Source organism: Carassius auratus, chromosome 4, assembly GCF_003368295.1.
Source record: "Carassius auratus strain Wakin chromosome 4, ASM336829v1, whole genome shotgun sequence".
NCBI classification, from domain to species: domain Eukaryota; kingdom Metazoa; phylum Chordata; class Actinopteri; order Cypriniformes; family Cyprinidae; genus Carassius; species Carassius auratus.
Genome location: NC_039246.1, coordinates 27,920,114 through 27,935,528, shown reverse-complemented (window position 1 = coordinate 27,935,528; position 15,415 = coordinate 27,920,114). Strand labels below are relative to the sequence as shown.

The following is a 15,415-nucleotide window of genomic DNA, read 5'->3' as shown; positions in this document are numbered from 1 at the left end:
AGCGTACCGGTATGCTAAAAGAACGTTCTGGGCACACAGAGAGGTGGGGGTATGCTCAAGAGCTATATTTGGAAGTGGTGGTACTGAGTACAGGTGCGTACCGGCCCACTTAAAGCACTGTTTATATGAGTTTAGTTGACTCTGTGTGCTAAGTTTGGTCACTATGATTTACTGTCTATGGTATGAAGAAATAATATAATAACTAATATTATTTTTGTACATGCATTTTAAAATAACAATTTAAGCAAACTAATAAAGTAAAACATTTTTTTTAAATTCCCTTTTTAACCATTCTGTTTAGACTTGTAAAATACAATGTACATATTTTACAGGTCATCATGTCTTAAACGTTTCCCTAGATATATTCTGGTCACCATCATGACCTGTGAAATATGCACTTTGCATATATGGGCATTACATATTTTTGTGCATCTTACTGTGCCAACAAGCCATTCAGATTGCAATCCTGTGATTTTTACTTCATTTTTGTTCAAAGTCTGCACAAGACAGAAGTTGCATTGACGTATATCTGAGTCAGACGGCTTCTTGAATAAGGACAGAACTTGATTTTGTTCAAATCATTGATCATTGACTATTACAGTTTTTTTGTTGTTGATATTTATTATTCTTTTAAATATGTCTATAGTTTGCATTAATGTTTATGTATTAGTCTTAGTTCATTTAGTTTTAGTTGCTTAGGCAACTTGATACAATAAAATATGGTTTTTATTACAGTTAATGTTTATTTTGCTTCAAGGAAAACAGTTTTTATGGTTTTACTTTTAGTTAACGATAATAACCCTGCCACAATATTCCATAAAAATTTTATGGTGACTTTAAACCCATTTAAAATCCATTTCCATGTAAGACGAAGAGACGTCTCATCAGTCAGCACAACATCTTCGTCTACGTGTCTGTAAATGTCTGCACTGAAGTGTCAAATGACTGTAAAATGATCGAATGTGGAGGGTTTTCAGGATGAATAATTTTAGTGGAGTAAATTGTGCACTTTAAGTACTATTTCTCTTTATTTTACACTGTCACTGCCAGAACAAAGACTACAGTAGCAAACACACAGTGTGTCACAATATTGCACAGCGAAACATCATTATGCATTATGCTGTTATATATGAAGCTGTATGTATGAAGTAATCGCAAGAAAGAGAGACTATAGTAACAGTAAATGTGTGCATTATTTGGAAAGATATCAATGTCATACTTTAAAAATGTTATGAGATACGACCATAACAGATGGGATGAGAATGAATGTGTCTATGTGTGAATCAGATGATTAATCTTCATATATATTGTAGTATCTCTGCAACCTCCTGCAGAAATGTACCATGTTAACCAGAGATTTCTAATGTCCCATAGATGTAATCGTGATTCAGGAACATCTTCTAGAGCAGTTAGAAGGAGATTCAGCTTACTTTACTATGTTTTTACTACAGTAACTGTGGTGTTTTGAGTGCATTGCCGCTTGCATTTTCTGATCTATCGCACACGAGCTGTATTCCCCCAGCATGCATCACTGTCAAATTTATGAGCTGCTGCTCTGTCATCGATTGAGTGACATTTCCCATGATCCTCTGCTCTGAGCGGGGATTCTGTTAATCTGTTTTAATGAATCAAAAACAACTAATGTTGACTTGGCGTCTGGTAATGAGATGAGGAAGCTTATGTACTTTAGCCCTTTAAATTCACAAGGCGAGAACCTGTGAGTTATGTTAAACCCCTTGTCGGGGTGATCACACACACACACACACACACACACACACATGCTTTCAAACACGTTGCCTGCAGGCGGATCATGAACCCAGAGATCAGATCAGGTCATCAGGACACCGCATGTCTTCAGGCAGCACTTTTGCATGGATCTGCATGGTCCTCATGTCATTTACAATCAGGCAGAAAGCAATCAATCGTTTTGACCTTTTAATAAGGATTTTTCAGTTTCACAAGCCGGTTTCAAGTGTCTCCTGAATTAGCGCTCACGTAGCTGGTATTTTCCTTTTTTTTTTTTCTACCCAAGCGTGAGTGAACTGTTTTGTGTAAATGCAAAGCAGAGGTGAGGTGGATGTTAATGGCTGCGTGTCTGTGAGAGCCTCTTCATCCTGCGCGTCTGTTCACTTTAAAAGGTTTAGATTTGCATCCCTGGAGACCCCGAGCACTCAAAGCTCATCCACTTTAACATACGGGCACACCGGAGAGCCTCTTCAACCCTCTTATTGCTCTCGGAGAGCACACACATGCGACAAACAGACACAAGCCCTGCAACCAGCTACCTGTCGTCCTGTCATCGAACGTGCTTGTGTTTAATAAAGCTTTAAAGTCAAGATGAGCCTGTTTACTTCCTGAATGCATGTTTCTGGTCTTATTTTACAAGATTCAATGGTGCACAGAATTAAAATGGTCTTTGCAATCTAAATAAAATCACACTATATGGATGAATTTCACTCGGGTTACAGAAGTAAACAGGTTTCATGTTGACTTTTGCTACAGACTTCCAGCATGCAACCACACACACAACACGGATACAGTACATAATTATATACACGTATATACAGGTGTGATTTTAGACTGAAGCTCAAACTTGTTTGGTTTGGATCTTCAGTCAGCCCTGTTGTCCCCTTATATGTGTATTATTGAATAGTACAGACTCCAATCTGACCATCTATATGCTCGTATTGGGGTTGTTTTTTTGTACTTTTAAAATTTTGGTCTATAAATCAAATATTTTTGCACTTTTTTGTCTTTTTTTGACATGCATCACCTCTATGCATGTGTAAAGTGCTACAACATATTTTCTATTTATATATATATATATATATATATATATAAAAACAATAAATGCAATCACACACTCGCCCAGACTTTCCACACTTATTTTAGGGGAAATCTGTGATTTAAACATGGTGAAATATGTTAAAATAGAGTCAAATTCGCCAAACTACAAGGATGAGGGATTCTTAAAACTTTGTACATGATGGTTGTTGATGGGTCAATCTTCAATTTGTAACTGAAGAGTTCATTTACAAAAACAGATAATTCATAAATAAATCATGTTTTCTTTTTTCTTTTTTTTTCTGCATTCCATTTGATATCAAATTACAGTTGGGTTGTTTTGATTAAATAATAATAGCTTAAAATACACACACTAAAACACAATAAGAACATGATAACACAATAGAAACATGATTTAAGGAAATTAGTAATCTGTTTTTGCAAATAAACTCTTCAGTTTACTTTATCTTTCCACACATACAAACACATCCAGACATGTACCTTTGTGACCAGAACACACATGTGAAATATAACGCATGCACACACGTTACTGCTCATCGGGCCGAGCGTATGTTCTTGTACTGGCAGAGCAGCAGGTGTTTGAAGGTCTTTTTGAAGGTGATGTTGCAGAGGGCGTAGCAAGCGGGGTTGATGGTGCTGTTGATGTAGCAGAGCCAGTATCCGATGGTCCACACCGTGTTGGGAATGCAGCTGGAGCAGAAGGTGTTGATGAGGACCATCACGTTGTAAGGCGTCCAAGTAGCCACGAAGGCCACCAGGATGGCCATAATGGTGCGCGTCACCTTCTTTTCCCGAGAGGATGGTGCTTTTTTCTTCTTGGGCGGCTGCTTGGTCATCTTCACGATCTTCCTCGCTACATGGTTCTGTCTCTCGGTGGCCGGGACGATCTCCACCGTCGCGTTCGAAGGTGTGCAGCAGTCGCCTTTTGGCGATTCGGTCATGATCTTGATGCATGTCAGTTTGGAGCCTCCAGCTTTGGCGCGGTGCCTCGTGGGAGCCTGGTTGTCATTGGCTTTGGATGGTGCCGCCTCGTCCTTTTGATTGGTTACAGCTCCGCTGCCAGAGGTGGAGTCATTGGAGCTTTCTTTCTCCTCTGCAGGAACGCAGTTTCCTCGTCCTCCATCTTCCGCCTCTGCTTCTCCGCTTGCCGTGGATGGGGCTTTACCGTTCTGGAGTTTGGCATCGTGTTGGTTGGTGGCATCATCTGTTAGCTGGGTCTGTCCTCTGTCTGTTTCTTCAGCTGTTAGGTTGTTGTTGGTGGGTTTGTTGGCCGTGTTTGCGCGGATCTGATTGGATGATGCTACATCGAGGTTGCCACCTGACGGTTTGCGGTTGTCCTTCTTGACACGGCTCTTGCTTGCGCGGGATATCTGCCAGTACAGCACCATCATGATAATGACGGGCAGGTAGAAAGCAGCAATAGCCGTGCCGAAAGTGACCGCGGCGTTGGAGAAGAACTGAATGTAGCACTCCTTCTCTGGCACCGTGCGCCCGCCAACGATAAACTGCCAGAACAGGATAGCTGGAGCCCAGAGGATGAAGGACAAAACCCAAGCCGCCGCAATCATCATCCCGGCCATTTTGGTCGTCCTCTTCACTGGGTAGCTGAGCGGCTTGGTGACGCAAAAGTATCGATCAAAGCTGATGATTAGCAGGTTCATTACGGAGGCGTTGCTGACCACGTAGTCCAGCGCCAACCACAAGTCGCACACGACCGGGCCTAGCGGCCAGTATCCAATCACAATGTAGACTGTGTACAGGTTCATAGAGCAAAGGCCAATGATGAGGTCAGCACAGGCCAGGCTGAACAGGAAGTAGTTGTTGACAGTCTGCAGGCTTCTGTTAACCTTGATGGAGAGCATGACCAAGATGTTCCCGATAACGGTCACCAAGCTTAGTGAGCCGGCCACCAGTACAATGAACACCACCTCCACTGTCTTATACGGGCTCTCGTCCGCCGTCTCCAGGGTCTCGTTGCCCTCAGAGGTGTTCCAGAAAGTGAAGTTTATTGTATCCATGGTGTCCACACTCAGGTACAGCTGGTCAGTTCACTATGGGAGGATGTATGACTTCTGGCACCTACGTGGGAGAGACACAAGATTTAGTATGTTGCAAATTATGAGTGATTTGAGTCTTGAAACTTTCAATGATCTGAAGATACCAGAACCCCAAAAAGACAAACAATGCACTATTTGTAATATGTATAGGCAAAATTTTACCTTCCAAAAATGGTTTGGCAATACAATGGTAAAGTGATTGTTTCAAAACATAATAGTACATGATTACTTGCTTAATAATGTTAAATACAGTGAACTGAGTTGTAAGCAACTTTCCCAACTGGGCACCTATCAAGGCAGCGCAGAGCCCAAGCCTTGGTATTGAATGTTTTTTTCTTGAGTAACTCTGGATTGGGCTAGAAGGAAGGCAAGTTGGTGTTCTCCTTGGTTACCTCCTGAAAGCATGTAAGTTGATTCTTGTGGGTGTGCTTTGTTCTGAGAAAGCCACAACTCCAGCTTATGGGACCTGGCCACTGAAGGTAGATGACTAACTACTTCCCCAACATTACTGGCCCACTGCCAAATGTCGAATCCGCCAGAGGTTAAGAGGGTACGTAGCCGATCCAACCATGCTTCTTGGAAGGTAGGTAGACTTTGTAGACAGTGGTCTACATAGAAGCATCTGTCCACTGAGAACCTCACATCATTCTCAGGATTACTTTGCAGAGCCACATGTCATTGTAAGAATCAATGACATGACAAAAAGATCCGGTTACATCAAATTATTCGTTCGCAAACCGGATATGACTTTATGGATATGATAAAGGATATGATAAACTGTTTTGTTTTGAACTCTCTCTCACAACAGACACGGAAGAGAAGACAATGCTGAATAAAGTTGTAGTTTTTGCTATTTTTGGAGCAAAAAATGTATTTTCGATGCTTTAAATTATTCTAACTGACCCTCTGATGTCACATGGACTACTTTGATGATGTTTTTCTTACCTTTCTGGACAAGGACAGTAAACCGTACACACAGTTTCAATGGAGGGACTTAGAGCTCTCGGACTAAATCTAAAATATCTTAAACAGTGTTCTGAAGATAAACTGAGGTCTTACTGGTTTGGAACGACATGAGGTTGAGTTATTAGTGACATAATTTTGACTTTTGGGTGAACTATCCCTTTAATACTGTGAGATACAACATACTCCACAACAGCGGCTTAACATCGAATTAGCGATGAAACATGATACTTTGGCTAAGAAGGGAGTGTCTATAATTAAAACGGGTACTCAGAAATCAGTCACAAACGCTCATTAACCCATACAAACACAATTAATCCCTTGGATCCCGGCCAGGCGCGGTGAATGACAGGTGTGCTAAGCCCCGCCTTTCTAAAGTATAAATGCAAAAAAGGTGAGCTATTTAATACAACTGCATTTGTGAAAATTATGTGAAATTATGTTTTCGCGCTTAACGCAGCGCGTGGGCAGTTGGCGGTTGCGAGAAGAATCAGCGGGAAGATCGTGAGATGAAAGCAGTTTTACCTCACGGAGGTTTATAAAGTGTTATTTTGCTGAAAAACGGCATATTTCAAGTTCCAGCTTTTTACATCAGATAATATTACCGTAAGTGTGTGTTTTGGTTTTAATACGTTCCAGCTGTGTAACTTATTCCACACTGAATCCATCAAAACTTCACCGCAACATCACAGTTTGAAGTGAAGAAACGGTTACTGACGTCATATTTCAGAGTTGAACAGCGAGGTAGTTTAACTAAGTACTTTAATGTAGTTCAATATCGTTGGCTTCATGTAAATTAACATTGAACAGAGTGTTTTGGACATTTTCCATGATCACACACACACTCGTAAAACATCGAAATATCTCGTTAAGAGTGCCAGTTCCAACATCACGCCAATTAAAATGTGAAGGGTATGATTTCATCTAATGTAAATAATGAAACGGATGAAATAAGTGAAAGGGAAATTTTAAGCACTGCTCGAACTTGAAAGCGTTCGTGACTTTCAACGTCTGCTTTAAAGTCAACAGCACGCGCGCTGTCTGATCCATCTCCAGCATTCAATTACACTGGCTCCTCGTGAGCGCGCGCGTTCGCTTCAGTCCCTGCTTCATGTCAAGAAGCATTTGTGGCTGTCTAAGGTTCTTGAGTTGACTCATTTGCTTCTTTGGAGATTTAATGTTTCATCACATGTTTTTTTTTAGGCTCTGCGTTTTTTATTTCTTGGGTTAATTTCAGTAGCCTACTAGAACTGAATAAATTAGTTATGTAAACGTAATTGTAAATCTAATGAAAACACGTAGGTTAACTTACATTTCCAAAATATTATAAAAAAAAAAAATAAATCTTAAATTTAAAAGAGTCTTAATTCGCTCTTCCAAAAAAAGTTCTTAAATTGGCATTACAGTCATTAAATGTCGCATTAACTGCAATAAATAAATAAATAAATATCTTCCTTTTTCTCTGTTTTGCAATGCAAATATCCAAACATCCTTAAACCAAGATACAGTTACTTGAGATGCAAAGTAAAGCTCATAAGTAGCCTATGTTTTCTGAGAAACCAAATAAAATTAAGTGAGTTAATGCTTAAAACAAGAACAAATCAGTGAGGCATGAAAAGTCGTCATTCATCATAAATTAACTTGATTTTGATCAGTTTTTCATAAAACAAGACTTCCCATCTCATGTCATTTTGCTTCTCATGTATCTTTAGACGACTGCACTGGAAACATGTGAAAGAACATCTGCATGATCAGAAGGTGCAGTAAAAGTCATGCATTTACTTTTTAATAAAACCTTGCAACAACAAAAAAAGCCTTTTCAGTAGTTGTGAAAATAATGTCAGAGGGCGAAAAATCATAATGGTCCTAAAAATAGTAACCGCTGACATTTGTGAATCATGGATGACTGCACACAACAGGTTGTATGAATTCAGAGCCGGTTCTGTAACCTTACAGCTGTTTGATCCTTTGGACTGGAGAAATAAGGAAAAACGACAAATTGGGACTGTCAGCTTAATCTCCCGCTTGTGGCTCAGTCGTGCCTTTCCTCTTTGTATTAAAAATCAGGATTAGAGCAAAGGAACGGTTCCCATATGAGCGCCTGGGGGCAAAATTAACCTAATGCTTGTCTCTCTCTCTCTCTCTCTGTGTGAATGTGAATAGATGTCCGGTAATGGTGATTAGAGGGAAGAGGTTATCAGTCTTACGGAGCGACAGTTCGCTCTGTTTTTCTCCATTAAAACGCTGCCTTATTTGCTGCTTTTCCCCTGAATAACCAGAGAGAATTCACTTATCTCCAGTGCCAGAAAGCCCTAATCATGGCGTTAGCCACAGCACTAAGCCAAACTAATCCCTATAAAACGCTCATGTCCAGCAATCTGTGTTTTTAGGAGAAGCTAACAGCAACAATAGAGACGGAGCCCGCTGTGTCTGCGGGGAGGAGTCAATAACTGCAACACAACACATCACATCAGCGTCCGCTACAGGCGATGCATTCAGACGAGCTCAGTTGTGTGTACACAGTGGCTTCGTTCCAAAGCCTTGCTGTCTATATAGTCAGCTGCCTTCTAGTGCATCTTAATTAAAACCGTAGATTAGGGATGCTGGGCATCCTGTAGGCAGCAACTGTGTGCATCATATAAATAACTCCTTAACGTGACGCACGCAAGTCAATAGACTCTCAGCTGACTCCAGCTTATTGATTAACAACGAAAACACAAGATGCTGTGCTTGGTTGGAGCAAATGATGCAGTTGATGCTGTCATTAAAATATAAATTAATATATTTACATTTAAATTTATATATATGTTTGTATATATATAAAACACGTTCTGTCCGTGAAGGACACAGGTATCTTTTACATCTACACTGTAAACAAATATTGTTGCTTTTTGTTTAGGTACAACTAAAACATTATTGGAAATTGTCTTACATAAAAATATTATTTCAGTCTTTTTGCTAACATTCTTTTATTCAGTGTGTTTTTTGCCATTCATAATTATTTGTGGAATTTGCTATCAAGTTCTGAGTGAATTTTTTATTTTTATTATTTATTTATTTTTTACACAGAGAAAGAACATTAAAGGACTTTTTTTTAATATAAAATTTCTTTGTTTTTGTTTTTTTTAGTAAATATAAAATTTTAAGATTATATGTAATTATAATCGTTTTTATTATTATTTTATTCGAATATTTTTAGATTTGTATTTGTTTCGTAATTGTTAAATTATTGTATAAAACACATTTAAGTGTTGTTATCATATAATAATTGATTTTGCCATGAATATACCCTTTGATGCAAATATAGTGTCAAATGTAAGTAAAATAACTAAATACAGAGTGAAAATAGTTCAATATAAATCCTGCACCTATTTTTTTCTTCAATGAAGAAACCAGCATGTTTTGGAAGAGAACTTTTGTATTTATTCAGGCGTCCTTTCTTCTGGTTTTTATCTACTTTTGCGCTCTCCCCTCTTCAGGCTGTGTTTTCAGGGGTCATTTCATTGGTGGTTTGTGTGATATCCTGCTTTTGGAGACATAAAAGCTCGGACCTGCTTGACTAATCAGGTGTAATGGAATGCATTTGAGTCATTAAGCGTCCATATATTCGGTTCTTCAGAAGCCGGCTGTTTGTTTGTAATGACAAACTGCCCTCATTTCCAGTCTGAATTATTCTTCCCGAGACCACATTGATATCCCACCGCTGCTTACTAATGGACTCCTCTGATCTCTGGTCCAAATTTGAGCCGGCCGGAGCCTTGTGTTGAATGACAGAATGGAGAAGTTTGGCATTATGAATAAGTTTTGTCAGCCTTTCGGACTTCAGTCGGTGTGGAATTGGCTCAGTAGAGCTGAAAATTGCCTTTGCCCTACGGGACGCACCAAGGACTGATCTCCAACTTTTCCCCCTTTTCTCTTTCCCCCTTTCTGTGCTTTGCTTACTGTTTTCCTCTCCCATTCGGAGAGAGGGTTGTGTCCGCAGTGCAGATGATAAATCTCAGCGTCTGACCACAGATGCATATATTTACATTAACAGTCAAAGCACAACGGCCATCTTGACCTGTATAATAGATCAGCTCCAGTGTTTGCCTGGAATAATGCTCTCTGGACGGTAGCCACAAAAAAACAACAAAAGAAAAACATAAATCACTCATTTGCTCATGAGTCTGAGCCAATCATATAATTGTTATGAGCCTTTTTTAATAACACTTAGCAAACGTTCAATCAGAGTATGTTCATCGAGTCTTAATCACAACAACAACAAAACACATTAACTCAGAAATCGGTAATACATTTTTAAAAAAAATACAAAGAAATTGCATTTTTCTTGTGCACATATCACAATTCTACTTGTTTTTGCACTTAAATAAAAAAAAATACATTCTCACAATTTTCACTTTTGTCACAATTGCCAGTTTATATATTCAGAAATGCCAGTGCATTTCTATTTATAATGCACAATTGTGCATTTATATCTCATAAATCCATTGCAAGTCTCTGATTTGACTGAGTTTATGTGATTATTTTTCATCTGTTTTATCTGCAACATTAGTCCAGTCGTTCATTTACAGCAAGCATGTTCATATGCATCTCAGTTCGGGATGAATGAAAATATAGTTTGTGTTTTATATAATGCTTGCTTTGCTGAATCTGTTTTCGTCCCGGGTCTCTAGCTGGACCCCCCTGTGGCTCCGGTCTGGATTATGTTGTTATGGTCAGTGTAATCGAACTATTAGCATCCAGTAATGTACTGTGATGTTGACTGACACACACAGCATCAGTGAGTTCAGGACCAGTGTCTTGTCTCTGCTGTATTGACTGCGGCGGTCCTGCAGCGCTCTCTGATTAGATAGTGGCATGAGATTTCAGTCTAAATGGATGAATGGCTCCTCAATGCGATTTTAATGATGTAGTTCTTCTGGTGCAGAGATTGTCTTTCCTGTGCAGCTGACGGCGGTGTGGACAGAGAGAGAGACGGGGTGTTTTTGGTTCACATTTTAATGATCAAGAGACATAAAGTGTGTTTAAATGGGTCATAGGATGTTGCTAATAAATATTTTGTGCATTTGGTGCACATGCAGTGTGTTTATGGTTCACTAAGGTTAAAAAAACACATTATTTCTGAAACGCGTCGTTTTTTACAAAGCTCATCGGTCTGAAAAACCAGGTGTGCTCTGATTGGCCAGCTATCTAGTGCGTTCTGATTGGCTGAAAGCCTCTAAGCATGTGATGGAAATGTTACGCCTCTTAACATACTGTGATGCTGTGTGTCCCGGCACGACGAGACAAAACCAATAAAACCCATTACAAACAAGACATGTGTTGCATCCATTGAGGACATTATTACAGATTATTATGACTTATTCTGGCTTTTTATGCGTTGCATCACACCGGGTAAATAAAACTGTATCTGCACTTGTGATTGGAGAAACGACAAGCAACAAGAGCTACTCTACACTGCTCAAAACTTGTGTGTGAATCATCAATGGCAAATTTTTTAAATATAAAAACGTACTTACAGGCTGTAATTTATTTATTTATTTATTGTAAAATGTAAATGCATTTTCAGCATCATAACACCAGTCTTCAGTGTCTGCAGAAATCATTCTAATGTGCTGCTTAAGAAACATTTCTGATTATTATCAATGTTGAAAACAGCTGTGCATAGGTATACAGTAAGTTTATAAAATGATATGCGCATATGCTGTCTAGGAAATATGAATGTGGTCTATTGTGGTTTTTCTCTTCTCTAGGTGTGTGAGTGAGGTTTCCAGCCTGTTACAGATATCTGACACAGATGCACACGGTTATATCCGAGTGAGCTCACAGCAGGTGTGTGTGTAGCAGGTGTGTAGGTCAGGCTGAAAGATTAATGACAAACTGAGGAGAGGCTGAAAACAGACTTACAACAGATTCCACACGAGCTTGTTAGAAGCATTCGGTAATATTAAGTGAATATGCGAGTGTTTATAGTCAGCGATGGCCTGATACTGATGCCTGATTGCGTTTGACAGGCAGCAGTAGTGTTTGCGACGTCTTCCATCTGCTGCTGTCACTCTGGACTTTTAGTGTATGACAGCACACTGACAAACACACTTAACGTCTCTGAATCATCCTGGAAGGAGTTTACTGGAGTGAACAGCTCTCAAACGTCTCGTTCTGACACCTGAAGCCATCAAGTTTGACCATCAGAGCATCTGGGAAAGTGTGTAGATAAATATGTTTAGATTGAGTTTTGCTCCGTATGTTGTGTGTGCAATCTGTGCATGTGTGTGTTGTGGTCTCTAGGACAGGTGAAGTCAGTACTGGTTTGTGTGGTTTGTGGTGTGTGGGCTCAGCTGTGAGTGTTAGCAGATGGAGATGGTGCTCAGCGGGGCTCTGTGGACGCTGGCACTGCCCCTGAAACAACCCATTACGGACACACGGAAACATCTGGCGGTCTGGATATCGGCTCAGGACATCTGATGCAATATTAGCACACGTGCACATATGCTTTTTGTTACAGCTTCTTTCATTAGACAAAATCCTTTTAGCTGTTAGTCAGTCCTGATTTAAAGTTGTGCATGTTTTGATTTTGAGTGCATTAGTGCTCGTATATATTCTTAATGGTGTTGGTTCTGGGTGTATATTTTCCGTTCATTTTCCCCATAGGGATAAAAAAAAGGGTACACGGTATAAATCAAACCAACCGGCTATGAGGTTAATTATAAAATTGCAAATTTTAATTTAAAGGAAAATAGTGTTTTAAACTTGAACAAAAAGGCAAAGGTACAAGACTGTGAACTTAATGACTTTAATAAGGGACGAAAACTACAATCCCATGATGCATTGTGTGGTAGGACAATCAGTCGATGGAGAAATATAAAGCTATTCATTTAAAATCGTAAATTATATCTATCCTCGATTATGTCATTTACTGTGCTTAATAGAAGACTGTAAATGGAAAATTGTAAATAGATAGATCTGCGACTCTAATTGGTGGAATTTTCTAGAGAGCATTATGGGTAATGTAGTTTTTCACCACAGATGCCTCTGGTAAACATAATGAAAATAATGCAGATGTCTCTCAGACAAACATATACCACCGATTACCAACTCACAGCAGGTCTGTCTATAAAGGTTTATAGTCTTAAATCAATTTCCCTGTGGAGGAAATGTTTTTACTTCCTGCCCCGAATGTTGCACTCTATTTAATTTTTCCCTCGAGGTCCACTTAAAATGTTTTTTTTTTTTTTTTGAGCCAATATAGTTTTTCATACCCATTTCCCACCCTCTCTATATGGTTACACGCTTTTGATAGGTCATTTGATGAGGTTAGCTGCCATTTCCCCAGCATCCTCCTAGATAATGGCCTGGATACGATGCATTTCAGCGTGAAGAAGGTGAGTAACTCATTTGATCATGTATATCTGGCCTGTTGCCATAATCTCAGCACTGCGACATGTATAAAAGCACATCACATCAGGAGTGTGTAGGGTGTATCAGTCTGTTTGTCTCGAGGGGTAATGCTCTAGTTTGAGCGATTACATCCTGACAGCATGCTGGTTAGTAGTGGGTTTCGCCTCCGCTGCAGTCTGCCTCCACATAATGCATGGCAATGAGGTCCACAGACCGGATTGTGTGTGTGTGTGTGTGTGTGTGTGTGTGTCCACAGGGTCTAATCGTCTCTCCAACTGCCCACAATCTGTGATAGAGAGTCCAATCTGAAATGGGAAACAATCTGCTTAAATAGCCCTGTTTTTCTTGTTCTACTCCATTAATATATATTACACCCACCACCTATAACTTTACCAACTCATTAGCTACTTCTACGAACACATCGACATTGTTAATTAACACACCTATTACTGTATTCAGTGTTTGAGTGGTTTGTTAGGCCAGAAACATACTTTCTTGACTAAAACTTGACATAGGTGTAAATCTCTTAATAGAGCGAAACAACCAATATTTAAATCCCTAAAATCTCAGATGTGCACGAGTTACTTGCAGCACTGATATATGGTCTAGACAGTTTAATATATACTTTGAAATAAATCTGGATGATTGCTTGTATCATCGTTATATATCACCCAGCTCTCGCTCTTTGTTAAATCACTAAGGCATTATAGACATAACAGAATGAGAAGCTGCTTTGACATGATGTGTATTGTGAAGAGCGCTGTACAAATACATCTGACTTGACTATAAACACGTTGAAGCTTTAACTATTGCTCGGACTATAACGTATGTTGTGTCTGCTGCTGTCAGACAGCGATGATAAACATTAGTCTTCTGTGTTTGAGAAGGTCAGAGGTGATCTGTTGCGAGCCGACTCCGAACACGTCGAAAATACAAATCTGTGCGTTTGAGATGCACCGCAGAACGTTACCGTCTAGACAGCACATACACACACACACGCCAACGTGAGTCATGCGTTTAAAGAGAGGAAGAAACAATTTCAATGTCTCGATTTCTCAAACTGTGAAGACATGCATGAGGGTGTTTTTCTTATGCAACGTCTGAGAAACAGGACGCTTGAGTACAGATCTCTGTCCTGGAGAATACACTGAGATGTTAAAGAACTCATTTGTGATTTTCCTTTCCTCAGGGTGTTTTCATGCTGCGTTTCTTTCTTCCCCGAGAACGGACGGCTGCACAAAAGCACCAGTTTTGGTGCACAGCATCAAGTCAGAAGAAGCACAGAAATGCAATGAGTTCTTCTAACGGTGCCCTTGAGAAAGAGCCGCATAGAGCCGAGAGTAAGTGTGTGTTTGTTGCTGAGTTGTGTTTCTGTGTCCCGTCTCTCTCGTGGAGTGGTGACGTACGGCCCGTGTGCCGCTGTACGACGATGGACGACTCTGGTACTCATTAAGATCGGGAGCGATAGAGAAAATGGGAAAAGAGAAAGAGCAGAAAGGAGATAAAGCGTTTGCTTTTTGGAGTTGCTCCTCTTCATTATTTTCACTGACCTCTTATTCTCTTTCTCTGTGTTTCTACGGCGTAAATATGTGATGCGTCACTTTAGATCTGAACGGATCCATCATCTATGCGTATACTTAATTAAACATAAAACAAACTTTTGATATCATAATTCCTAATCAACACACAGCTTTCCAGTTTTAACGACAGACTTCTCTCTGGACTTCAACTACTCTCTCAGATAATTTGACTCATATATATACACATCACAAAACGGAAGAAAAGATCTGTCATTGTTTTGACGTTTTTGACTTTTGTGACATTTTGTGACATTTCATCTTTTTTTTATTGCAACTTTTTTTTTTTTTTGTGAAAGCTGTTTTAAAGGAATATTCTGTGCCCAGTACAAGTTAGAAATCAATGAAAATGTATTTCCGTTTATGCCTCTAAAATAGCGAAACCCTTGATTGCAATGGGGCATTTACAAAAGCATTGAAAATTCGTAAACATCATAATGCTCAGTTTCAGTGGTATAGCAACACAACATTAATCATATGTGTATCTTAGCATGCTATGCTAACCTGTTTCTCATAGACAATTGTATAACTTTGTTGCTAATGCACTGTCGGTAATCCAAATAGCTGAAAGAATTCAAGTTCCTCTGACGCTCACGTCGTAACTCAAAGATGCAT

General features: G+C 39.5%; 1 protein-coding gene across 2 annotated transcripts in view; it reads right to left on the bottom strand.

The window, feature by feature from the left end:
- Positions 1-2,846: 2,846 nt before the first annotated feature.
- LOC113064970 (muscarinic acetylcholine receptor M2-like) overlaps positions 2,847-15,415 on the bottom strand; it is a 59,013-nt gene continuing 46,444 nt past the window's right edge. For both annotated transcript variants that reach the window (XM_026236011.1, XM_026236021.1), the window contains exon 2: positions 2,847-4,884. In XM_026236011.1, coding sequence (XP_026091796.1) covers positions 3,339-4,823 — 1,485 coding nt within the window. In that variant the 5' untranslated portion in view covers positions 4,824-4,884 and the 3' untranslated portion in view covers positions 2,847-3,338. The remainder of the gene's footprint in view (positions 4,885-15,415) is intronic.